Here is a 22,829-nt window from a genome sequence, read left to right as displayed (position 1 = left end):
CCGCCCCTGGGACTTGGTCCCGCCCCAAGCAACTGCCAATGCCCGCCACCCACAGATGACAGACAACGTGTAAATCGTTGTACAAATCGTCTTTAATTGAGAAAGCATGGAGTGGAGACCCTGTCCCCTGGGAGCAGAGCCAGGAGACGGGTGGAGCCTGAGCGGGTTCTGTGTGGGTGAGGGGAATATGCGCCCCTCTTGCAACAAGCCAGAAATAGAGCCTGAGGAAAAGTGACCAGCCTCTGAGCCCCAGCCCCTCCCTTTAGGGCCCTCTCCTCTACCCTGCCCAGGTCCGAGGCTACTCAGAGTGTCCCTCCTAGTCACTGGTGGCTTCCTGGTCTTTTCCAGGCCTGCCCCAAGCTCTCCACGCTTTTTTGGGAAAATCTAGTCAGGCCCTTTTTGGGTACCTAAAACTTAGCTGAGGTTATAAGCTGTAAGTTAAGCAAGTTCTAGTCAGTTAGAAGCTCTGGGGGTATATGAGGTCTAGAGCCCCGAGAGGCCCTCACCCTCCTTGGCCTGATTTGTAGGGGAGTGGGGTGGAACTTATTGCTGAACTGGGGTCTCTGCACTGGGGGATCAAGGTTGTGTCCCTCCTCTTATCCTTTTTATTCTAGACTCATTACCCTAAAGACCTCAGCTTTAAAGGGGACCTGGGAGGAATTCCTGCTGAGGTAGCTAAGTGTTCATGTCCCCCCCCCCCCCCCAACCCAAGCACAGCCGAAACATGCCACGGTTGTGGCCCCCTGCCCATCCCAACCTCCCTACTATGAGCCAAGGATTCCTGCCCAAACTCCTCTGCCCTTCCTCAGACTCTGTTTCCCCGGCGGGACCCCAGCTGAGTTGCAGGAGCTAGAAACTGCACGTATAAATAAGGTTAGCATTCTATAGGAAGAATCAGATTTTTAGAAAACCTAGGAAAAACAAGAAGTGTTTCTCGATTCACCGAGAAACGCATTACTAGAGAAGGTAGGAGGGTGGGTCTAGAGCTTCCTCTATATGAGCATTAATAGGGCTATTCAGGCCTCGTTTCCATCCTGGAGGAAAGGGCTGAGTCCTGGTCTACGTCCTAGAGCCGAGATTCAGGAGGAAGTATGGCTCCATATGTGTCTAGAACACCATGCTCTAGCAGTGGGTGTCTTTGGGATAAGAAAGTTAAAACTGTGGTGTTCTGGGACTGGTCCTAGTTCAGGCCAAGGCCAGCAGCTGGACAGGGCTCATACCCAGCCCCTCTCTACCTGGAAACCAGGGGGTCCATCTGGGTCAAGGACAGAAGCCTGATGGATCCAGAACAGAGCCTGGCAGCATGCCAGCATTCCAGCCCAGAGCCTGAGTGCAAAAAGGGCCCTGGCTAGGGTGCCTGATGTTCCAGAACCTGTCCAGAACAAGGCAGAAGGTGGAGGAGGGAAAAAAGGGAACTGATCCTGAGCTCCAGTAGACCTATAAATCTATGGTTCAGTGGCAATGAAAAGGGCATAGGGCTCCAGGAACTGGCTGAGCCCCGGGGTGGGGAATATTTATGTCCTGGTTCTGTCATTTGGGGAACCCGGGCGCCTTCTTGAGAAAAGGCTTTGCGGGGCTGTGAGTGTGGAAGGAAAGAAGGGATCAGCCAGGACCACTGTCAGCCTCCCCCTCTCTGAACTCCCAGGCCCAAGGAGCAGGGAAGCCTGGGGAGTCACAACCAGCCCCTTGGCTCCCTCAGGATCGAGCACCTGGTGGGACCTGGCTGCTCAGGGCATGAGTGTGACAGCATGGGTGGGGGCGGGGCCAGGAGCAGGGCTGGGAGACAGGCTGTGGCTGTGGCTGGCTCCGTGCAAGTGCCAGGAGCCTCCAGTCCACGGACTACATTTCAGGGGGCAGGGGGACTGGAAGGGGAGGTCTCAGGGACACTGTGGAGAGAAGGCTCCCGGTACATGGCCACTGTGAAGGGGAGAGAGAGGAGCAGGAAGGAGAATTAGGCACGGAGAGACGTGGGAAGAATCAGCTTTGAAAGGGCTCCCATCCCCTACACCCTTCCTCTGGGAATCCCAACCCACAGGAGAAGGGCTCCCCAAAGTCCCGGGGGCCAGGGGCCGGAGCCTTCCTGGTTTGACCCCTCATAACAGGTGTTCTCTTTAACACTCGTAGTACCTTAGCTGTGTGTCACTCAATGTTCACATCGAGGCCAGCACCCTCCCCCCGACGTCCTTTCCTTGAGTCCATCCATACTCACCTTCCAGGAGCTTGGGCACAAAGTGGGCCGCTGCCTTGGTCTTCTTGACTCGATTTCCCTTCATGACTCGGCCCTCCTTGTCCAGGCCCAGGTACCAGGCCCGGCCAGAGCGGCGCTGGCGATAGAGAGCAGAGGCGTACAGGACGTAGTAATTCTCGAAGACGCATTCCTTAAAGCGACACTCAGCTGTGAAATGCGGCTGACAAGACAAAGAGCCAGAAAGGCACACAGAGACAGAGACGAAAAGACTTATCACTGGACAGAAGGGAGCCCTGAGAAGAACCAGCCAGGGGGCGCCTGGGTGGCTCGGTCGGTTGAGCGTCCCGCTTCGGCTCAGGTCATGATCTCACAGCTCGTGATTTCGAGCCCCGCGTCGGGCTCTGTGCAGACAGCTCGGAGCCTGGAGCTTGCTTTGGATTCTGTGTCTCCCTCTCTCTCTCTCTCTGCCCCCTCCCCTGCTCTCTCTCTCTAAAATAAATAAACTTAAAAAAAAAAAAAAGAACCAGTCAGGATACAACCCCTGCGTTTTGGGCTGGAGGGCCAACTTCTTACTCCGTATAGAAACTAGGAGAAAGGGGGAATGAGGGAGCATCTGGTCAGCACTCCCCCCCCCCCAGGAGGTGGGGGTGGGGCCTGGAATAAGAAGATACCTGCTCTCTACTCTCCTTCCAGCCTCTCTTGCCAGCCCCTCTCCGGGCTGAGTCTGGCGAAGTTCAGTAAACATGAAATCTGGAGGGAGTAGGATGTGCAGGAGTTCCAAAAGGCTGGAAGAGTTGGCCAAAGAGCCTGGTGGTTCTTGGGGGGCTACGCAGGCAGCAGGGATGGGAGGGACCCTAGCGGAGGTGCTCTGCGGTGGGCAATAACAGCACATCAGCAAGAGCTGGAGGTAGAGGGAGTCCTAGCGGTAGTTAAGGCTGTAGCTGGGGAGCCCTGGCAGGGGCGGCGATCCCCTGGCCACTCGGCCTCAGTGTCTCACCGAGCTGTAGAGCAGCCCCTCGGCGTTCATGGCCATGTAGTGACCCAGCTTGGCACTCTGGATGGTGACCACACGGAGCCCCACGGGGATCAGGTTGAAGTGGGCTGGGGGTGGAGAGAGGGGGCATCAGTGTCCCGAGCCTCAGACCCCCATCCTGGCTCCCCTGCTTCCCTTGGTGGTGGTGGTGGGGGGTGTCAAAGAGCCAGACGGAGAATGACAGCACTTGAAGCAGGCACAGGATGGCCACCTCCTAGCCCCGCTCTCCCCTCCCCTCCCGCCCAGCAGCTGGCTTCCTCTCTCACTGAAAGAGCTGGTGTCCTCTGGGGTGCCCTGGATGGTCCCGTCAGGATTCGCCTGGAGGTAGAAACCCTGGCGGCAGAACAATTTGGTGACGATGCCTTTGAGCTGAGGCTCTGGAGAGAGAGACATTCATCTTTGAAAATGACATCTCTGTTCCCAGAAACGTTCCTACACTTGGCGGGATCAGAGGAGAGAACCAGGGGAGAATGGAGGGGAGGACGCAGGTCCCAGGGCCCCAGCCCTCAGCCCCTCTAAGCACGCTCTCAGCCACCTCTCTTTGACTCGGGAGGAAGCTGGGGGGTGGGGCCCTTCTGCTTCCTCTAACCCCCAGCTTTCTGTTTAATTTATTGAAATTTATTTAAATGGCTTAATTCCTACCCTACAGCTCAACCACCAGTGGGGGAGGGGAGAAGAGTTGGAAAAGGAAGGGGAGATCCATCCAAAGGCAGAGGGAGCCAGGCCGGACCGCTGAAGGGGCAGTGTGCTTGCGGCCGTGGGGGGCGGCCAGGTGACCACGGGGTAGGGGCGCCCCCTCGGGAGCGGGGGTGGGGCTGGGGCTGACGCTGACTCAGCACCTGCTGCTGCGGCTGCCGCTCGCTTGGCGCGGGCCTTGCCTTGGCCCAGTGCCGGCCTGTCTGACACTGACCCATCTGTCTGTCTGTCTGTCTGTCTGTCTGTCAGTCTGCTGGCTCGCGGGGGCCCAGCCCTCCCCGAGGCTCAGCCTCTCCCTTTCAGCCAGGTAACCCGCCTGAGGTGGGGGACGTGCGGTACCAAAGCGAGGAAACCGGAGAAGGGGGCCCGGGCGCTGGCGAGGCAGGCTGAGTCACGTGGGGGCCGGGTCCCACTCAGAGGGTGGGCTGCGGACCGTACCAAGCGGAGGGCCGGCGGCGGGGGGAGGAGGGCACGAGGGGGCCGCCCCTGGGGGAGCTGGGAGCCGGCGGGAGCGGGGCCAGAGGGCCTCCTGCCAGCCGAGCCTGGACGGGGACCACGCGCTAACCCTCACAACTCTCCTTCCCCCGTCGCTTGCGCTCGGCCGACTTCCCTGTACCCCCTTGTAGGTGGTACGACCCCCCAGTCTCCCAGCGGGTCCCCAGCCCTGTACTGGGTCGGAGCTGCTCGCGCCGGAGGGTCCCCCGATCGTGTGGGAGCCCCCTTCGGAGTCGCGTAGGGGGGTAATGGGGGGGGGGCGGGTGGCCGGCTCCCCTCTCGAAGCGCAGGTCACAGAGGCGGGCGCACAGAGGGGCGGGCTGGCGAGGTGGCTGCAAGGACACCCGGGGGAGAGCTGGGGAGATTGGCGCCGCGCCAGGCAGGCTCGGCCAGCGGGAACCGAGCCAAGGCGTGGAGGGGCGGGAGAACCGGGGCGGGGGCGGGGCCGCCAGAGCTGCAGAAACCCTCGGGGTGACCCAGGCGTCCGGAACCCCCAGGCCCCTGCGCTCCGGATTGAAAGAATCGCGAGAGCCGGCACGTAGGCGGCGGACGGTGGGGGTGGGGACTCCTGTGTTGGGGGGGGAGGAGTGGGGGGCCGAGCCGGAGCCGCGAGGCTTCGGAGCGCCAGACCTAGCCCCTCAAGCCTTCCCCTTGCCCTCGACAGCAAGGAGACTCGGGGGTATGGGCAAAAGAGAAGGGAAACTGAGGCACGATCTGGCAGGAGCCGTGTCGTCCTGGCCCACCCCACCTCTCACTTTCGGGGAGCCCCCCTCAGTCGGGCCCCATCCTTCGGCGTCCCTGGCCTCAACCTCCCAGACCCGGAGACCCCGCTCCAGCCACTCACCAGGGCCGCGGTCCGGCCGCGAGGGCCGCCCCCCGCACAGTCGCACCTTGGACAGAAGGATGACGAGCTGCTTCTGGCAAAGGGACTTGGTGCCGCGGGGACACACGCGCCGCTGCGCCGACACCGGCCGGCTGCCCCCGGGCTCGCGGACCTCCCGCTTCTGCCGGATCAGGCTACTGGCCAGCGCCGCCATGGCGCCCCGGGAGGAGACACCCCCAAACCGGCAGGCGCCCCCAGCGCGCTCACCGGGGCATGCTCTTGACGCTGGGGTCCCAACTCACCGCCCCACCCACTGGAGCTGAGGATAAGCCCCAGGGCCCCCGCCCCCCGCCGCCCCTCGGCCGCCAGCTCCCACCCTTGGGCCCCGTGCTAGCCCCACTGGACCCAGCAGCCTATGTATCTCTGTTGACCCCACCCTCGACTTTTGCCCCCTACTGAAAACTACCCCCTTTCCCTGTTCTCGGGTGTCCCTGTCCCCTCTTCCCTTATCCCAAAGTCAAGACCCTCAAAATTTCCAAGATGTGGTTGCAATACCCCCAAGCACCTTTCCACCCTATTTTGGGGACCCGCACTCCTGCCAAACCCACCCTTGTAATCTAAAGGGTGTGGGTCCTTAGCTTTGACTCATCCCTACTGGGGCACTGCCAATGTCAGGGAGGAACCCAACCTTGGTGTCTTTGCCACCTTCTAAGTGGGTCCCCCACTTTTTTCCACTGAAGTCCCCCAAAACTATGTCTGGGGAAGCCCAGGCTGTCCCCCGCTCAGCGATTAGGGGTTCCCCGACCCTGTCTCTGGGCAATACCTTTTTTTCACATGGTTCCCAGCTGCTGAACCCCCTTCCTCACCTTGTTACCCCCCACTCCTTTTGAAGTCACCTCCAAATCCACCCTTCCTAGTGGGTTCACCAGGTAGGTGGTTGTCTGGAGGGCCTCTGTCACCTCGCGATAAGGAGCATCCGTTGTTTCCCCCCCCCCCCCCGGGTTGCCCCTTAATTTCCTCGGGGACAGCTGGTGCTTGTTTAGATCCCACGCCCTCCAATCCAACCAGCCCCCCGAGAGGCGTGCACCCACGTTATCACCAGTCCCCGAATGTGAACAGGCTCCCTACAAGTCAGGGCGCGTCAGAGCTTTCTGCGACAGGGCTTCCCCGGGACAGCCTATAGCACCCTCTTCCTTCCCCGACGCCCCTCAACCTGTCCTGTCTTGTTGATCCGGCGACGGGTGGCTCTGGCTCCGGTTCCAGGCTCCTCCCTCCCTGTCCCTCGCGAGCCGAGCCTCCCTCCACGCTGGGCTAGGCGCCCCGGACCCCCAGGAAGGAGGGAGGGTGTCTCCGCAGAGCGCCCTGGTCCGGCGAAGTCAGAGCCCCGGGCCTGGCGGCCGGACCCAGCAGAGCGGCGGCGGCGGCGGCGGCGGCAGCGGCAGTGGGGAGCTGAGGCAGCGGCGGCGACAGCGGCTCCCCCTCCTCCGAGAGCCGGCCCGGGGGCGGGGCAGGGGGCGGAGACGCCGGGAAGGAGGAGGGGGGGCGGTGAAGCCGGGCGGGAGGAACCCCGGGGTTCCTCGGAGGCAGGGAGTGGGGACGGTCTCAGAGGCAGGCGGAGCCGAGGCCAGGCCGCACGTCTTGGGGTTCAGAGGAGGAGGGGCAAGGAGGCGACTCCACTGAGCGGATCCCTGGATGGGAGGAGAGGTTGGGCTTAAGATGGATGGAATGGCGGACGCTGGGAGGATGGAGAAGGGGACCCTACTGCCCCGGATGGGAGGGCAGAACTGAAGGGGGAAAGTGGGGGAGAGTAGGTAGAGGTGGTGGTGAGGTCTAGCCTGGGGCCGAATCCGGCCTTCTTGATCTCCGATTTTGTGCGAGCCAGATTGGTCAGTCCCTGGTCTCCGTGCCTTGTCTCTGCGTTTTGTCAGCAATATGCCCCCCTCCCCCTTCCCTACTGACTCCTAAGAGAAAAGACCATAAGAATTGGGGAAGATGGTTGCCTGAGGAAGCACCGGGCGGGGAGGGGTGCTGGCCACAGATCCGAGGAGCAGAGGGGCCAGAAGTGGGACGACCACAGGTCAGGGCCTGGGGACGGGGCAGGAGGGTGGGGAACGACCCGCGAGGAAGCCTTCCAGACTGATCTTCGGGCCCAGGACGCTCAGCCTGCCTTCCAGGCGAGGGGCCGGCGGCCCCCCCCACCACACCCTGCCGGCCAACAGAAGCACTTTCCACGCGGGTAGGAGCAGCGTCTTTAATGGGCCCCGCCTCCCACGCCAGCTAAGCCGCCCCCCTTGCGCGCAGCCTTGGCCTCCTCCACCGCGGCGCGCAGGGCCCGGGCAGGGTCCCCGCGGAGCCCGGCCAACGCCCCGAGCAGCCCAGCGGCGCCGTCCCCCGCACGGAGCTTTCGGCCGCTCAGGAAATAGTGGGGCAGCGTCCCGGCCTCGAGCACACGGCCCAGCTCATCCAGCAGCCCGAGGCAGCAGGCGCCCGCGTTCTCCGGCCGCGCGAGATAGAGCGCGGGCAGCCGCTCGCACGCCCAGTAGAGCAACGTCCGCAGGAGGTAGGGCGCCGCGGCCCGGGTCCCGGCCACCAGCGGGCGCAGCAGCGCCTGGGCCGCCGCGTGCGCTTGCAGCAGCGGAGCGGGTATGCGCGCCTTGAGCGCCAGCTCCTGGCGGGCGAAGCAGAGCTGCCAGCCGGAGGCGCCTGGCTGCTCGCTGTGGCCGCCGGGCGCCAGGTAGAAGGATGACGACTCGGAGGCCAGCGGGCCGGCCCACGAGTGGCTCCGAGCGCCCTCGGGCCACCCGGCCACCGACACCACGGGAATCAGGTCGAAGAGCAGGAGGTGGCGCGGGGGCTCCGGCGTGGCCAGGAGGACGGTGGTGAACCCCGCGTGGCGGGCTGCGTGGACCAAGCGCGGGGCACCCGGGACCGGGAACAGGGACTCGGCGACCGCGGCCAGCGAAGCAAAGAACCACGCGGCCACCTGGGCGGGGCAAAGCGTGGGCCATGCCTCCCACCCCTCCGTCTGCTGCAGGCCTGGGCTAACGACGGCTGCTTTCGTGACGTCACCATTCAGGTTTTCCAGCGGGGTGGGAAAGCCAAGATCCATGATGCCTTGCCCAGGCGGCTCTTGCCCCGAAACGTTAGGAGGTGCTTTTTCCAAAGCCACGTTTGGATCAGCCTCAGTGACAGAACCGTGCGGCCGGTCCACGGAGCTTTGCCGGCTCTTGGGACTTCCTTCACTTTCGGTTCGGTGGGTGGAATCACGTCCTCCTGGGGCTGGAGGTCCTAGGCAATCCTGCCATGCCTCCCGGACCGAGGTTCCGCGTATGCGCTCTGGGAGGCACAGCCACGCGTAGGAGGAGTCCACGTCCAGTCGCAGCTCCTGCCCGGTGCCGTCTAGCGAAAACACGGGCACTAGGAGTGTAAAGCCGGCGTCGTAATGAGGTCCCCGGACGTAGGGACCTAAGGGTGCAGGTCCCAGATCCAGGGAGCCCTCGCGAACCCCGCCACGAAGCAGCAAGAGCTCCGCTTGGGGAGGAAAGCGGGGGTCCCGGCGGTGAATAAGACCTACAAGAAAAGACAGGATCGGGAGGGCACGACCCAAAGCCGGGACGGGGCGGGGCGGGGCGGGGCGGGACTGGACGGGGAGGGACTGAGAACCGCCAGCACCCGAAGGCAGGGAGAGTTACTTACCCAGCAAAGAGAAGACAAAGTCCTTGGCCCGGAGGAGGTCTGGCCCCGGCTTGGGCGCGTCACTCCAGCTTTCCTGCACACCCAGCTCCTGGATCAGCTGGGTTAGTTCCTGCAGCTGCGCCCCAGAGCAAAAGTCGATGTCCGTGAGCGGCCGGGCGGGGGCTGGGGGCGGCGGGCCCCACCAGGGCGCACTCCCCCAGACCGCGGAAGCCATGCAGCTCAATCGTTTGGGGCTAGGGGAAAACACGGACGGGAGGAAGCTTAGACGGGCCGTTCCTTTGCTGCCAAAAAGTCGCCCGCGTTCTTCTCGCTTCCCCAGGCCCAGCGAGCGAGCGAGCGAGCCCAAGCACAGTTCGTCAACGGGTCTGCAGATGGAGGGCTCTAAATTTAGTCTTGAAAACGAACCAGTAAATACCTCCTCCGGCGTTGCCCTTTTCTCACACGCTGGTCCCCGCCCCCATGGAGCGGCTCACCTGACTCAGCAGGTAAAAAGTAGCCGTTAGGCCCCTCCTGCCGGATGAAATAGCTAGTCTCCGCCGCCGCCCCTTGTCTACCTCCACTCACCTATTTGGGAAGGGAAGAGGCTTGTGGCCTGCGGCTTCCCTCTCAGGGGCAGCTGCAAGGGCTGGGAAGGGAACGGATGGAAAGGTTCAACAGGTGTCTTCTTCCTGTAGCTCCCAGGGCCACGCCCCCCATTGCGACCACGCCCCCTTCTGGCCGCCGGCCTGGTGGTTCCGGGCGGGCCTCGCCTCCAGCCAGAGCTCAGTCACTCTTCCCTCCGCTGAGATCTCGCGCTGTCCTGGGGGTTGTAGTTTGTTTTCCGAGCTACCAGGGCGTTGGGGCCACGCCCCCACATCCTTTCCTGTTCCGCTGAAGTAGTGCCTGATGGAAGTTGTAGTTTCTATGGAGAGCAACTGTTCGTGACTTTCGAGCCCAGGTCAGCCAGGCACAAAAACATCCCGTGGGGTTGGGACAGAGGATGGATCTGGACAGCAGATAATAGTGGGGGACACACCCCAGAGCCCGGGGAGAAATAGGGGTCTCCGCATCCCTTGTGTGAGTGGAGGAGCCCTAATCGCTTAGACCTAGGAGGGTTCGTCCATGCGATTCTAACTGCGTTTTATTTTATTTTTTAAGTTTGAGAGAGAGAGAGAATCCCAAGCATTGTCGGTGAAGACCCCTCAATATGGGACCGGAACTCACAAACCTCGAGATCGTGACCTGAGTGGATTGGCGTGCTTAGCCGACTGAGCCACCCAGGTGCCCCCCATAACTGCATTTTAGAGAAGACACTGCAGCCTACGAAGGTTGCCCATGAAAGAGCTGAGCCAGAGGGGTGTCGGAAAGCGGCTCGCAGCTGGGTGGGGAGGCATCTCTTTGGAGTCAGGGGTAAGCAAGAACACACAGGAGGTGACCCAGGAATACACATCTGGCTCAGGGAAGGGACCTGCATATTAATGATGCCCACCTCAGACACGAGTGAGGGCAGGGGAAAAAAAAAAAAAAAAAAAAAAAAACCACTTTGACATCTGCCAGCTCGTGTATGTACATGGAAGAGTTATCAGGACCAAAAAATCAAGTCCAGAGGAAAATCCCAGCTGGGCTGGGGCAGGGCAAGGGGAAATTATCAAGAGAAGAAATGGCTTTCAGTTACCACGGCTATCAGAGGCACAGCTTAAGTCGGGCATGAGACTAGGAGCCAGAACGAGAAGACAGAGCCACAGGAAACCAGGGAGAGGCTCACAGCTCAGACCGACCCATGGCTGGACCAGGTGCCCTCCCCTCTCCTCCCACCCTGGGGACTGGGTCTGAAGTGAGATAAGCCTGAGTCAATGGCAAGAGAATGAAGCAGAGACACCGAGAAAAATTATAGTGGCCTGTGGAGGGGACCTCTCAGAATCCAGAGCTCAATTTGGGGAGCCCAGAAATCAGGGGTTCCTAGTCATTGACAAAGAGAACCCTTCTCCCTCGGCCACCTCGAGCCCCAAAACACAGCCCAGAACTGGGGAGGCAGGTTCCCATATATCTGGCTGTGACCCAAGAGACCTGATTGAGAAAACTGAGGACGAGGCTCTATCTCACAATTTTGGGGTGATCAGGCACAGGGCACCCCTACATCTTCCCTCCTCCCCAGAGGGTGACCTCTCAGTCACACTAAAAACAATGAAGTTCTCTGGGTTCTGGGGGAGCTTTGACGATGGTGGGTTTGGGTGACTAGCGAAAGGAAAAGTTTCTCTAAACTCTAAATAAAACGCTGCCATCCATCAGGATTTTCTGCGACGATGGAAATGTTCTGAATCTGTGCCGTCCAATATAGTAGCCACCCGTGCCTACTGAGCCCTTGAAATGTAGATGCTGAGACTGAGGAACAGGATTTTACTTTTTGTTTTTGTTTTGTTTTCATTTTTTTAAAGTAGGGGGCTTGAACTCGTGAGCCCGAGATCAAGAATTACGCGCCCCACCTACTGTGCCAGGCGCCCCTGAAGTTTGTTTACTTTTCATTAAATTACGTTTTAATCGCCATATGTGGCCAGTGGCTACTGTATCGGACAATGCAGCTCGAGGGCCTTGGGGACAATGGGTTTCGCTATGTGGCAATGCAGGAGCAGGGACAAGGCTAGCATCGGTCTTCCTGAGGCCCCGTGGCTGGCCAGCGTCGGGAATGGGGCTGGGGTGGATGTCCTCAATCAACCACAGAACACTTCTCTTGCCTCTTTATTCCCAATGCACCTTTGTCCCCTCTTTTTCCAGGGTCCTCACCACACACTGATGTCCCCACTCCCTGATGGTCTCCGGTGAGTTGCTGGGTGCCTCTTGGCGAATGCGCCTGGGAGACAGAGCTTCGCACTTGTCCCTGCCCAGCTGTCTTTGGCGGGCGTCAAAGACCACGTGCCCTACCCGGGTGCCCGACCCAGGACAGTAGGGCCTCCAGTTGTTTTGGGGAGGCATAGACTTCTGGCGATAGTTCTGGCAGGCCGAAGGGATGGTGTTCACGGGACGATACACCCAGTCTTGGCTGCCTGCTCGCCGGGGGGATGGCTGCAGCTCGATCAGTACGGGTACCTCTGAGAAGGTGTGCAGGTCACTGTAGACCACCTGGGGTTTGGAGGAGTAGGAGTTCTGACTCAGTGGAACAGAAATCCATGATAGGCGCTGCTCTGGACCCTCCTTCCGAGGAGCCTCCTCGGGTACAAATGACTTTGTCATTTGTGTTGACTTTGGGGTCTGAGGTAGGCCCGAGACCTGGACAGTGTCAGTACCTAGGACAAGGCCTGGGTTCTTGTGGTGGTCGGGACTTGGGGTAAGGCACGAATCCTTGCAGAGGCCCGATCCCCCATTAAGGCCTTGAGTCCTGGGGAGGCCATGGTCTTGGGTAAGGGCTGGGCCCTTGTGGGGGCCAAGATCTTGATTGATTCCTGGGTACTTGTGGAAGCTAGGGTCTTGGGTGCGTTCTGGGCTCCTGTGAATTCCAACATCGTGTGTATGGCCGCATCTCCTTTCGACTTCAGTGGCTTGTGTAAGGCCTGGATTCTTATGGAGATCAGAATCTTGAGTAAGGCCTACGCTTCTGTAGACTCCAGAATCTTGGGGAAGGCCTGGGTTCTTGTAGTCTCCTGAGTCTTGGGTAAGGCCTGAGCCCTTATGAAGGCCAGAGGTTTGGACCAAGCCTGGACTTTTGTTGACTCCAGAGTCTTGGGCAAGGTATGGGCTCTTACGTGGGCAAGAATCTTGGGGAAGGTCTAGACTCCTAGAGACTCCCGACTCATTCGCATTACCTGTACTCTTATAACCTCCAGAATCTTGAGAAGGGCCTGGGCTGTTATGGAGACCAGTTGTTTGGGAGCAATCTTGGCTTTTATAGAGTATAGTCTCTTGGTTTTGTTCTAGATTCCTATAGACTCCAGAGTTTTGCATAAAGCCCGAGCTCCTCTGAATGTCAGAAGTTTGGGGAAATGGTGTGTTTTTGTGGAGGTCAGAAGGTTGGGTGAGACATGGGCTCCTAGAGATACCTCCATCTTGAATAGGACCTAGATTCTTCTGGGGGCCAGAATCTTGGGTAAGGACTAGATTCTTGGGAAGTCCAGAGTCTTGGGAAGGGCTTGGACTCTTGTAAAGATAGGGGTCTTGGGGAAGGCCTGGGGGCTTGTTCAGGCCAAGATCTTGAACAAGGCCTGGGTCCTTGTAGGGGCCTGGATCTGGGGCAAGGCCTGGGTTCCTAGGAACTCTTGAGTCTCTTGAAAGGTTTGGAGTCCTTTGGAGGTCAGAGTTTTGGTTGAGGCCCGGACTCTCGTGAAGCTCAGGGGCCTGGGGTCGGATTGGGGGTTGGAACGTCTTGGCGAGCTGGGGAGGGATGGGAAACTGGGAGGAGGGGGTGGATGGAGAAGACTTGGAGGCTGGGGGATTTTGATGGTTGGAGAGTTGACGGAGGACGAAGGATTTGGGAGGCATAAGAGGCAGAGATAGAGTGCATGGTGGAGGAATAGTGCCCGGCACGCTCTGGCCACTGGTTGGAGAATGAACGCAAGGTTGGGAAGGTATGGCGCCCTTGGAGTAGACCACGCACTTGGGGTAGACTGGAGTCTGGGAGTCTGTGTGTTTCCTCTCAGAGCTGCAAGGGTGGAAGCTGCAGTAAGGGAAGGTCTTGGGCTGCAGGAACTTGTCTTTGGCGTCATTTGAGATCTTCCATTCCATATTCCCCAACTCCAGGTAACCCAGTATGGACCCTGCGGAGGGCTTGGCACTGTCCCCACCATGTGGCTTCGGTGTCTGCTCCGCTGCACCAGAACTGCCCAGACCCTGCCCCTCTTGGGCCCTGGGGAGGGTGCCCAAGTCCTTTCTGGAATACCCAGAGTTCTGGGGCGGGCACACGTGGCATAAGTTCTGCTTTGCCCTGCGGGCATCGTAGACCACCTGGCCAGTGGAGAGGCCTTGGCTGAAGGCAGTCGGGGTAGAGGGAATAGGAGTTAGGATGGGGGTAGGTATGGTGGCAGAGACAGAGATAGGAATAGGGACAGGAGCGGTAGTCAGGGTCATGACCAGAGCTGAGGTTGGGACAGAGATTGAGCCAGGGGCTGGGGTAGCAGTTGGGGGAGGCACTGGGGCAGAGGCGGGAGCAGGGAGCAGGGTGTGAGGGGTGGGGGTATAGGTCACAGGAGCATGGGCCAGAGGGAAGGCTGGGGCATGGGCTATTGTGTGCTCGGGACTGTGACCCAGGGAATGGGCTGAGGGGTGCTCAGGGTCATGGGCCTGGGCAGCAGTGTGCTGGGTGTGCTCAGGGGTGAGGCCTGGGGGATGTGGAGAGGCCTGGGCTGAGGCATGCTCAGGGGCAGGGGCTGGGGAGAGGATCTGGGCTTGGGGGTCGGGGTGCTCAGGAGTGAGGGCCGGGGAGGAGGGCTGGGCCTGGAGGGGGTTGTGCTCAGGGGTGTGGGCTGGGGGGGAGATCTGGGTCTGGGTCTGGGCCTGGAGGGGGTTGTGCTCAGGGGTGTGGGCTGGGGGGGAGGTCTGTGTCTGGGTCTGGGACTGGAGGGGGTTGTGCTCAGGGGTGTGGGCTGGGGGGGAGGTCTGGGTCTGGGTCTGGGCCTGGAGGGGGTTGTGCTCAGGGGTGTGGGCTGGGGGGGAGGTCTGGGTCTGGGTCTGGGCCTGGAGGGGGTTGTGCTCAGGGGTGTGGGCTGGCGGGGAGATCTGGGCCTGGGCCGAGTCGTAGTCTGGGGTCTTAGTCTTGCTCTCGGGCAAGTGGAGGGGAGCCATGTCTGCCTCGCTCATCCTGGGGAACTGGGAAGGTGTCTCGTGCCTGGAGAGGAAGGGCGCCCAGGCCTCTAAGGCTGTGACCTGAGGGGCCTCCCCGGCTCCCATCACCCCTTCCTTCCACAGTCCCCATGGCGCGTCCACAGGACCCCCTGCGTGTCCACCCCGAGGCGGCATCCAGCGGCTCCCGGAGGCCTTCTCGTCGTTTCTGTCTACTCTCCAGGAGTCCAGGTGGTCGGAGCGCCCCGGCAGGAAGCGCCGATGGTAGCCGGAAGGGACTCTCGAGCACAGGTTCTTGGGGTCCTCGGAGCAGCACGCACACGTGGGACGGTGGCCCACGCCTCTGGCTTGTTTGTCTGCAGGGAAATCGGGATGGGACGAGGCCCGGCTTCCCGAGGGGCCTGAGAAAGGGGGACAGGCCCACATCCCCTTGAGGCCACGCTGGGGCCCGCTCACCTTTGGGGAAGAGGTGACGGAAGAGGATCCTCAGGTTGCTCTTCAGATGCCTCCAGAGCTGAGGGACGCGGGGAAAGGGGGAGTCCGGAAGTGGGGTGAGCCCCGAAGGCCCGCTGCCCTCCCGCCTCGGCCCCTTTGAGGCCCCCCGTCCCCCGCCCCTGGTGCCCAGCCCTGCCCTGACCAGAGTCACCACGTTGATCCCCACATTGAGCAAGATGAAGCTGCCCAGAATCAGAAGAATTGAGTCTCCGAGGTCCTGGCACTTCCTGGGGTGGGTGCCAGAGCACCCTGGCGCTCCGGGGTGGGCTCGCTGTCCCATGGCCGGGGGTCCCAGGACTGCCTGGGCCCCCTGGCCCCCACATACTCGCTAGGAGCCAGGCTCCTCTGGCGGGGGAGGGGGAGAAGGACTGGGTCATAATGGGGCGGGCGGCTGGGGTCACAATGAGGGAGGGCCGGGGACAGTGTGTCCTGGTAACTAGGTCACCTGAGCCCGGACGGTCAGGTGGGGCCTGGAAGCCCGCGTGCCTGCCCCGCGGCCCTGGCTGGGTCCCCCACTGCCCGCTGCCTCACTCCATCAAACACGCACATTCCATCCCCTTGGCGGCTCCTGAGGCCGGGGAGACCTTGGCCTCAGAGCCCTGGGGAAGGCCCGGCTGGACCCCAGAGCCCTGGCATGCTTCCTGCCCTTCCCCGGGCCGTGGTCCCGGCTCTGCCCACACGTGGAACCCACGGGTCTGGAATCTGACCTCACGGTCTCGCGTGGGGCTGCGCCTCTGAGCCCACTTTGGGATCAGGGCGACGGGGACCCAGCGTAGGTGCTCAGGGACCCGTGGTTTGGAGTCTGCCGCTGCAAGATGTCCTTAGTGCGTGGCACGGGACCCGGGGGCCTGCGGGGGCGGGGGGGGGGTGGCCGCCGCCGAGGGGAGCCTCACGCCGATAAGGGGACACTGGCTTCTCGTGTCAGGAAGCCAAGAGCAGGGACCCGGGCTGGCAGGAGGAGGGGACGCTTCCAAGCCACAGAGCATCACAGCGCTTCCTGGACTTTGGGCTCTTTATTCCTCTCTCCACGCCCCCCCACCGCCCGCGTTCCCCGCCGGTCAGTGGAGTTTCCCGTTCCGGCTCCTGTGCAGGGAGGGCCTGGAGGCCGAGGTGCAGGGGGGCGGCAGGGAGCTGGCCCGCGCTCTGCTCTCCTGGACCTGCCGCTTCAGCTCCAGGCTGTCGTATACCTGGTAGCTGCCATTGGCCCCCGGGGTCCGGCTGAGTGGCCTGAAGGTGGGCTGGGCTGGGGGCGGCTCGGGAGCCTGGGCTTCGGGCAGGGGCTGGGAGGAGCGGGGCAGCAGGGCTGAGTCGGGAGCCGGGGCCCGTCGGTGGGAGGTCTCGCCCAGCACGGTGAGGGATGCGGTGGTCAGAGGGTGCCGGGCGGGCGTTGCCTCGGTGCTTTCGCCGGTCCGGCGCCGAACCTCGTGGGGGTCCTGGGCGCCTTGGCCCAAGTGCCCCGTGGATGGGTGGGGGCTGCGGTTGGACTGGCTGTGAGCGTGGCCAGGGAGGCTCTGCCGGTGGGCCTGGGGGGAGCAGGGCTCCCGGGCCTCGGGCCGGGACCCCCGGGGCACCAGGGCACAGGGGGGTCCGGAGCCCTCCAGACCACGCCGCCGCTGATCCCGGGAGTCATGGAGTAGCTGGGCCCCTGAGGGGTAAGGGCTGTGTTCCGCGGGGACTCGGGAGGGGCCGGGGGGCAGCCGGCGGGGGGGCGGTGGAGACGGGGTCTGCCGCTCAGCCTCCAGATTGCCCCAGATTCGGGACTGGGGGCAGTGGGGCCCGTAGGACTGCAGCCTCAGCTCTGACTTGGCCTCCACGCGCCTGGCCATGCGGCGCAGCTCAGGTGACAGGTACAGAGCAGGTGGTGGCAGGCTGGCCAGGATCCCACCCTGGCGGCCCCACAGCCCCAAGTTGGAGGGCAGGCCCACCGGCTGGTAGAGCCCTCCCCAGCCCCGCCATGGGTACTTGGGGTGCGGGAAGGATAGGTCATCCTCCTCCAGGCAGGAGTCTAGGTTGTCCTCATCAAAGGAGGGCACTGGCCGCAGCCGTGACATCTTGCGGCTGTGACAGTGACTGTGGAAGACGGAGCGGTTAGGGGGGAAATGCCTATGGTTCCTCAGTCCCCACTGGTGGCTGCAGGGGCGGTGGCGGCAGGGGTGCCGGCCACGGCGGTGGCTGCAGCGGCGGTGGCGGCGACAGCTGCAGCGGGGGCTGCGGAGACGGCGGTAGGAGGAAGAGCGATGGCAGGTGGGCCAGGCCATCTTCACTTCTACAGGGTCCAGGGCACAGTGGATGTGAACGTCTTGGGTCTTGGCTGGGGCGTCTTTGGGGGAACCTTCGGAAGCCTGGAAGATTTCATCTGGGGGCGACGAGAGTCCGTGAGGACAGGGTGAATGTCAGAAGAGCTCGGGGTTGGGAACAGTGCGGCCTGGGTTTCTAGGGTGGTGATGGTGGCATCGGGGGGGGGGGGGCGGTGTTCCCTATCTCTCTTGCTGCCATACTCACTTTTCAGATGAATCCACTGTATCATCTTGTCTAAGGCATTCTGGAGTTCATGCCACATCTGGGGGTACGGTGGGGTGGGAGTGAAGACCACGCCCGCCCCCAGCCCTCTCCACCCCGGGGGGGGCGGGGTGGCCCACGGCCATGCCGTCACTGACCGCAGTTACCACGTTGATCCCAATGTTGACAAGAATGACGAGACCCAGCAGCAGGAGCAGTAAGTCGTTGGCACCCTGGGGAGCTTCTTGGTATTGACTGCAGGACCCCAGGCTGTCATAATAGAGCTGGTTTTCCATGGTGGGGGGGTCCTAGGGCCACCTGGGCCACCGCGCCCCCCCCCCCCCCCCGACCACACTGTGCTCATGCCAGGACCTGGGGACACCTACCAGCTGGTGAGGCTGTTGGGTCACAATGAGGCACATGGCAGGGGAGTCACAATGAGCATCTCTTTTATCCACTTGGCTTGCTCTTTATATGGCCGTCTCTGACCTTGGCTGCCACCTGATGGGAGTCCAGTCCCCAGATACCCCAGAGCTCCCTTCGTCTCTCTGTCTCCCTAGGGCTTTGCTTAAGTCAACACCTGATTGCGGATTTGCAAAATATGGTGGCTGTGGGTACAAGACAGTCTTCATAGGGACGGAGTCAGCCAGAAAGGATTTCCTCCAGTGCGTTGTTCTTTCGAGACCTTAGGGCAGCTTAGTAGCCTGATGGAACTCTCCACCCGCGCCCACTTGGGGCCAGCAGCTAAGGTGACAGCGAGAGTCCCCTCTAGGGTTGCAGTTTTCTCTCCCTGTCCTGCCAGTGGCTGCAGCCATAGGCGTTGTGGTCACTGAACCCAGCGACTGCTTGGCTTCAGAGCAAGACTGACCGCCAACCGTGGTCTCTCCCCTTCCTAACCCACTGCCCTCCCACTGGCCCATCCCTCCAAGTTGAAACACTGTTGGCTCCCACCTTAAGAAAAAAACTCATGAAATACACAAAGCACAGCACAGATGTAACTGTCCATGTGCCAAAAGGAGTCTTCTTTTAAACCAGGTTCGTCGCTGGGGGTCCGTGCAAGTGGTGCCCCGGGGACCTCTAGTCTTTTGTTGGCTTGAGGAACAACTCAGCAAAAAAATAAAGGAAGAGCCGACGGGCAGGGCGTTTCCCCTCCAGCCTCCAAACGCCTAGTAGGTACATACTCACTGAAGGGAATCAGCTTAAAGCAGGCTGATTCACAAAGGGCCTTCCAGGACTCCACCTGCTACGGAAGGCGAGGTCCAAGCTGCTTCCGCCTGGGCGCCTGCCCTCACGTGGCTTCCCTTCCCTAAGGTCGTGCCTGTGCACGTGTACGTGGGTGCATGCCTGTGACCCCAACTGTCTAGGAGTGGGGTAGGGCCTGAGTGTCCCTGCTCTCTGTGGATGGAATATTCTGACGAGTTCACACCGCAAGCTGAGGAAGGTGGGAGGTTCTGCTGGGCCAGGCTGACTCGGTGGCCGTGAAATCTACCCGTGAAATCTACCCGAGGCCTCAGGGGCCGCGAGGTTGATCCCTGGTGTCTGTGTGACCGCGAATAAGTCCCTTATCCTCTCTGAGCCTTGCTCTCCTCATTGTGACAGGCAGGTGCTAATCAGAGGAGCGAAGTCACAGAGAATGTCCCCAGGATTTCATCCTCTGCTCTGAGCCTGCTCTGGGGTACGAGAGCCTCAGGTCCCGGCCGGCAAATTCTGAAGGCCTGGATCTCTCGGCCGGCCGGCCACCCTCCAAGAAACCAGGGCTTAAGAGGCAACCACACGGCGCCCTGTGGCTGCAGCCTACCTCTGGCGGAAACCAGGCCGCTCGAGGGCTGGGGCCATGGGGATGGGGTCCCCCTCTAGTGCAGGTCTGCCTGAGGATCTGGGGAGGGATTTGGGGGGCCTGGTCTGGGCACAAAGGGAAACAGGGGAGCTACAGGTGGGAACGTTGGAAGGAAGAAAGAGCTGCGGGCAGGGCCCAGGGCAGCCAAGAGGTGGATGAGGGTCCTTAGGGCTCTCTAGGCCCTGTTGCCAGGGAGAGCGTTGTCTTAGCGACCAGGGCTTTTGGGTGCCATGGGGGCCCTGGCACCCCCCTCCCCCCCACACCATCACAAACCACCTCCTCTCTTCCTTTTATTTGTCTCCCGGTCACCTCTCTGCCAGGGAACGGTATACCCAGTCCTTGCCCGTCCCCTCGGCATTGCTGGACTTGGAGATCAGCGGGTAGCAGTGGGACAGGGCCTCTACCTCGCGGGTCAGCTCCCGGAGGCGCCGCCTCACTTCTCGGGCGTCATACAATACGCGGCGCGAAGAGGGGCGCCCGGGGAGGTCGGGGACGATTGCGGGGCCCTGGGCAGGGGGCGGGGCCGGAGGGGCAGGGGTGCCCTGCTCCTGCTCGGCCTGGGCCCCCACCCCCGCGCCCGCGCCCGCCCCGGAGTTGTCGTGGCTCAGGCCCTTTGGGCTCCGGGGTGGGGGGTTCACCGGGTACACGTAGGCCTCCAGGCCCAGCTCCGACTGCATCCCTCCTTTGAGGGGCTTTCCTTCTACGGTCTGCTGGAAGCGAATGGTGTGGGGAGCCCAGAGCCCCTGGGTGGATCGAAAGCTTTCCCAGTCTGCGCAGTGATCCCAGTTGTGGGAGCAGACTGCTGGGTGCCGATGTGGGGGCTTCTCGTCGTCGTCGGTGTCGGGGGCCCAGGCGACCGGGCGGTGCGCCCGGCGCCTCGAGGAGCCCCTGTGGCGATGGCGGCGAGTGGGTGGGGGGGTCACGGTCATTTTCACGGGGTCCATGGTGCATCGAAGGTGGACCGCAGGGGCGCTCTCTTTCGGAGGCTGGGTCTGCTTCTCAGGTGAGGCTGGCTTAGGAGCTTCTGTGGATCGAGGGGAGGCGAGAGGCTGGGGGAGGGGGGGAGGCTGGTTCCTCCAGGGATGGGGAGGGCGGGGCGCGGGGTGGGGGGAGAGGGGGCACCGCCGGGGGTCTGAGAGGGGAGAGCCGGAGGGGAAGGGCCGGCTCAGGGTCAGGCCTGGAGACCCCTGGGTCCTGCCTCTCCTATGCCCCCAGCAGCCTCCGCTTACCTTTCTCATAAACGACGTGGAACACCCGATGTAAGAAGGCGCGGAGTCTGCGCCAGAGCTAGGTGATGGAGAGCACAATGACCCCAGGCAGGCCCCGGCCACCAGGCTCTCCCCCAGCCCTCCTGCCGTCCCCCTCCCACCAGAACCGCCCTGACCAGTGTCACCATATTGATGCCAATGTTAATGCAGATGATGAGACCCAGCAGCAACAGGATGGAGTTGCCCAGGTCCTGACAGCTGTTGGTGCTGGAGCTGGGATATGAGGCCCACCCAGGCCGCGGCCGCTCAGCCATGGCCATGGGGGTCCCTAGGGCCACCGGGGCCCCTAGGCCCCCAGCCCACTGCGCCCACAGTGTCTGCCCGCCTGCCTGTCCCAGAAGCTCCTGGGGGTAAGTGGGTCACAATGATGCGGGGGCTCTCCCTCACAATGTGCCAAGAGGGAGAGTCTTAGGCCCGGGGCTGACCCTCTGGCCTGTCTGCTGTCTGCCCCCATCAGCCCCTGCCCACTCCTCCTCTACACCAGGCTCAGCCCCTGCCCACACTTGGGCCCTGAACGGAACTCCCCAAACAACCCTGCCACCATAGCAGCCTCACCCCAGCACCCTTTCCCCCTTTCTCTCAGCCCTCGAAGCCATCAGCCGAGATGGGCTGTGGGCTCCGACTGCCTCCCCGGCGCGGGCAGGGGGGCCTCCCGACGGCTCGTTTCCTCGGGCCCCCACCCCCATCAGAGCACGCACGAACAACAGTTAAATTTTTATATTTACAATATTCTCTTCATCTTTTGCCAGGTTTAAAAATGTGTACAGAGCCGCGAAGGGTTGGGGCAGGGACATGGGATTGTCAGGGGGTTGTTCTGGGGAGAGGGGCTGGGCATTGGAGTCCGTGGCTGAATCATGGGGTCCCCCAGCCCCCCTCCCGTGCCCCAGCTTGGGGGGGGCATCTGTCTACAGGGTTCGGGGCCCAGGTCCCTAGCATTTAGAGGACGTGGCTGTTTGGAGAGGAGCTAGACCAGGCAAGGGAAGGGGGCAGAAAAGAACTAAGTCTCCATGGGGGGAGGTGGGAGAAGGGACAGTCAGGAGGCAAGGGCTTTGGGGAGCCAAGGCCAGGGGTTCTGGACCCGGGTGTGGAAGACGGCACCCCACCCCCTACTCAAGTTTGGCACAAACCCGCAAAATGCCAGCAGGCGAGGATTCTCCTCCTGCTGGTGTCCCTTCAAACCCTTCCTGACGACGTTCCTGTCCCCAGAGGCCCAAGCCCTTTGTCCTGGGGCACCTCCTTCCCGGGCAGTCACCTCACACATGTCCTTTCAGATTCTCCCTGCTGCTGTCTGCCCAGGCCCCGCCCCCCACTGCCCCTCCATCTGTTCCTGGGCACGGCTGACCTCATTCTCTCCCCAACCTGTCCCTCGAAGCCTCGCCCCCCTGCTCTCCCCCGCGCCTTTCCTTGAGCCCTGGCCGGCTGAGGGAAGGGGGGCCAGGTCAGAGAAGGGGAGGACGTCCAAGGGGAGAAGGTGGTCTGACATCGAGACGGGATGGCTTCAAAGAGGGAGACAGGGTTGGGGGATTAGGACACCGAGGCACCGAGGCACCGAGGGAGGGGATGAGACACAGTGAAGAGCGGAGACACAGGCGGGACCCTTGTAGCTGCCGCTTCCCCTCCCCCCCCACCCCGTGTCCCCCCCCTGTCTCCACAGTTACCTGCCCTGGCCCAGGACTGGGAAATCCTTGGCACGTTTTGAGGGTCTTCCCCCCACCCCACCCCTCAAACCCACCTACGCAGTTTGGCACGGATGAGCAATGATCTGAGGACTGAGGGAAAGGCTGTCCTCAGACCCCAGTGAGGGCTTTGGTCAAACATGCATGGCCTCTGTGGGTGGCACGCCATGCCCCCCCAACTTAGCATCTCTTGGAGAGGGGCAGAGCTCTGCCCCCAGGAGTTGTACATCCCCCCACCCCCCCAGCTTCTGTCTGTCGGGAGTCTGTCCCCACCTGCCGGGTGGGGAGGAACGGGGCGCTAGGCCTTCTTGGACCTGGCGGGGAGGCCAAGGAGCGCCGGAGAGCCGGGGGCCGTCCGCATGGGAACACACACATCCA

At 62.2% G+C, this 22,829-nt stretch overlaps 5 protein-coding genes and 1 long non-coding RNA gene across 10 annotated transcripts; 1 reads left to right on the top strand and 5 right to left on the bottom strand.

Annotated features, from left to right (window-relative positions):
* Positions 1–81: 81 nt before the first annotated feature.
* FGF11 (fibroblast growth factor 11) lies at positions 82–5,449 on the bottom strand. The gene is made up of 5 exons (XM_042917043.1): positions 5,257–5,449; positions 3,488–3,598; positions 3,186–3,289; positions 2,210–2,408; positions 82–1,917 (listed from the first exon to the last, which is right to left on the bottom strand). The coding sequence occupies exons 1-5, from the start codon at positions 5,447–5,449 to the stop codon at positions 1,847–1,849; spliced, it is 678 nt and encodes a 225-aa protein (XP_042772977.1). The 3' UTR covers positions 82–1,846.
* Positions 5,450–7,485: 2,036 nt separating this feature from the next.
* TMEM102 (transmembrane protein 102) lies at positions 7,486–9,882 on the bottom strand. Of its 3 annotated transcripts, none has more exons than XM_042915381.1 (3): positions 9,496–9,882; positions 8,932–9,296; positions 7,486–8,805 (listed from the first exon to the last, which is right to left on the bottom strand). In XM_042915381.1, exons 2-3 carry the CDS (start codon positions 9,143–9,145, stop codon positions 7,487–7,489), a joined length of 1,533 nt encoding a protein of 510 aa, XP_042771315.1. In that variant the 5' UTR covers positions 9,146–9,296; positions 9,496–9,882; the 3' UTR covers position 7,486. The 3 variants fall into 3 exon arrangements, with proteins under 3 accessions (XP_042771315.1, XP_042771314.1, XP_042771313.1); XM_042915380.1 differs by having other exon boundaries at positions 8,932–9,164; XM_042915379.1 differs by having other exon boundaries at positions 8,932–9,882.
* A 1,750-nt stretch (positions 9,883–11,632) lies between these two features.
* Positions 11,633–15,515, bottom strand: SPEM3 (SPEM family member 3). Its single transcript, XM_042916781.1, is given in 4 exon segments — positions 11,633–11,726; positions 11,728–15,032; positions 15,133–15,190; positions 15,314–15,515. Coding segments are annotated over 4 exon segments (3,540 nt in total). The 5' UTR covers positions 15,452–15,515; the 3' UTR covers positions 11,633–11,687.
* A 650-nt stretch (positions 15,516–16,165) lies between these two features.
* Positions 16,166–18,037, bottom strand: SPEM2 (SPEM family member 2). Its single transcript, XM_042916473.1, has 3 exons — positions 17,829–18,037; positions 17,674–17,731; positions 16,166–17,527 (listed from the first exon to the last, which is right to left on the bottom strand). The coding sequence occupies exons 1-3, from the start codon at positions 17,964–17,966 to the stop codon at positions 16,230–16,232; spliced, it is 1,494 nt and encodes a 497-aa protein (XP_042772407.1). The 5' UTR covers positions 17,967–18,037; the 3' UTR covers positions 16,166–16,229.
* On the top strand, positions 17,388–19,790 carry LOC122206873. 2 transcript variants are annotated; one of them, XR_006196607.1, is made up of 4 exons: positions 17,388–17,557; positions 18,231–18,419; positions 18,706–18,843; positions 19,274–19,790. It is a non-coding gene; the product is annotated as an uncharacterized LOC122206873 (long non-coding RNA). The 2 variants fall into 2 exon arrangements; XR_006196606.1 differs by having other exon boundaries at positions 19,270–19,790.
* Positions 19,785–21,121, bottom strand: SPEM1 (spermatid maturation 1). Of its 2 annotated transcripts, none has more exons than XM_042916475.1 (3): positions 20,901–21,121; positions 20,737–20,794; positions 19,785–20,531 (listed from the first exon to the last, which is right to left on the bottom strand). In XM_042916475.1, exons 1-3 carry the CDS (start codon positions 21,033–21,035, stop codon positions 19,813–19,815), a joined length of 912 nt encoding a protein of 303 aa, XP_042772409.1. In that variant the 5' UTR covers positions 21,036–21,121; the 3' UTR covers positions 19,785–19,812. The 2 variants fall into 2 exon arrangements, with proteins under 2 accessions (XP_042772409.1, XP_042772408.1); XM_042916474.1 differs by having other exon boundaries at positions 20,892–21,120.
* Positions 21,122–22,829: the final 1,708 nt, after the last annotated feature.

Source organism: Panthera leo, chromosome E1 (genome assembly GCF_018350215.1).
Source record: "Panthera leo isolate Ple1 chromosome E1, P.leo_Ple1_pat1.1, whole genome shotgun sequence".
Taxonomy (NCBI): Eukaryota; Metazoa; Chordata; class Mammalia; order Carnivora; family Felidae; genus Panthera; species Panthera leo.
The sequence above is the reverse complement of the archived record's forward strand: the minus strand, read 5'-3'. Positions and strand labels throughout refer to the sequence as shown.

Coding starts and splice junctions, on each gene's coding strand:
- FGF11 (XM_042917043.1), bottom strand. CDS start 5,449: ATGGCGGCGCTGGCCAGTAGCCTGATCCGGCAGAAGCGGGAGGTCCGC. Junction 3,599..5,256: donor GCGGCCGGACCGCGGCCCTG/GTGAGTGGCTGG, acceptor CTCTCTCTCCAG/AGCCTCAGCTCAAAGGCATC. Junction 2,409..3,185: donor AGGGGCTGCTCTACAGCTCG/GTGAGACACTGA, acceptor TTGTCTTGTCAG/CCGCATTTCACAGCTGAGTG.
- SPEM2 (XM_042916473.1), bottom strand. CDS start 17,966: ATGGAAAACCAGCTCTATTATGACAGCCTGGGGTCCTGCAGTCAATAC. Junction 17,732..17,828: donor GGATCAACGTGGTAACTGCG/GTCAGTGACGGC, acceptor CCGTACCCCCAG/ATGTGGCATGAACTCCAGAA. Junction 17,528..17,673: donor ACAGTGGATTCATCTGAAAA/GTGAGTATGGCA, acceptor CGTCGCCCCCAG/ATGAAATCTTCCAGGCTTCC.
- TMEM102 (XM_042915379.1), bottom strand. CDS start 9,145: ATGGCTTCCGCGGTCTGGGGGAGTGCGCCCTGGTGGGGCCCGCCGCCC. Junction 8,806..8,931: donor CTTTGTCTTCTCTTTGCTGG/GTAAGTAACTCT, acceptor CTTTTCTTGTAG/GTCTTATTCACCGCCGGGAC.
- SPEM1 (XM_042916474.1), bottom strand. CDS start 21,035: ATGGCCATGGCTGAGCGGCCGCGGCCTGGGTGGGCCTCATATCCCAGC. Junction 20,795..20,891: donor GCATCAATATGGTGACACTG/GTCAGGGCGGTT, acceptor TCCATCACCTAG/CTCTGGCGCAGACTCCGCGC. Junction 20,532..20,736: donor CCACGTCGTTTATGAGAAAG/GTAAGCGGAGGC, acceptor CTCGATCCACAG/AAGCTCCTAAGCCAGCCTCA.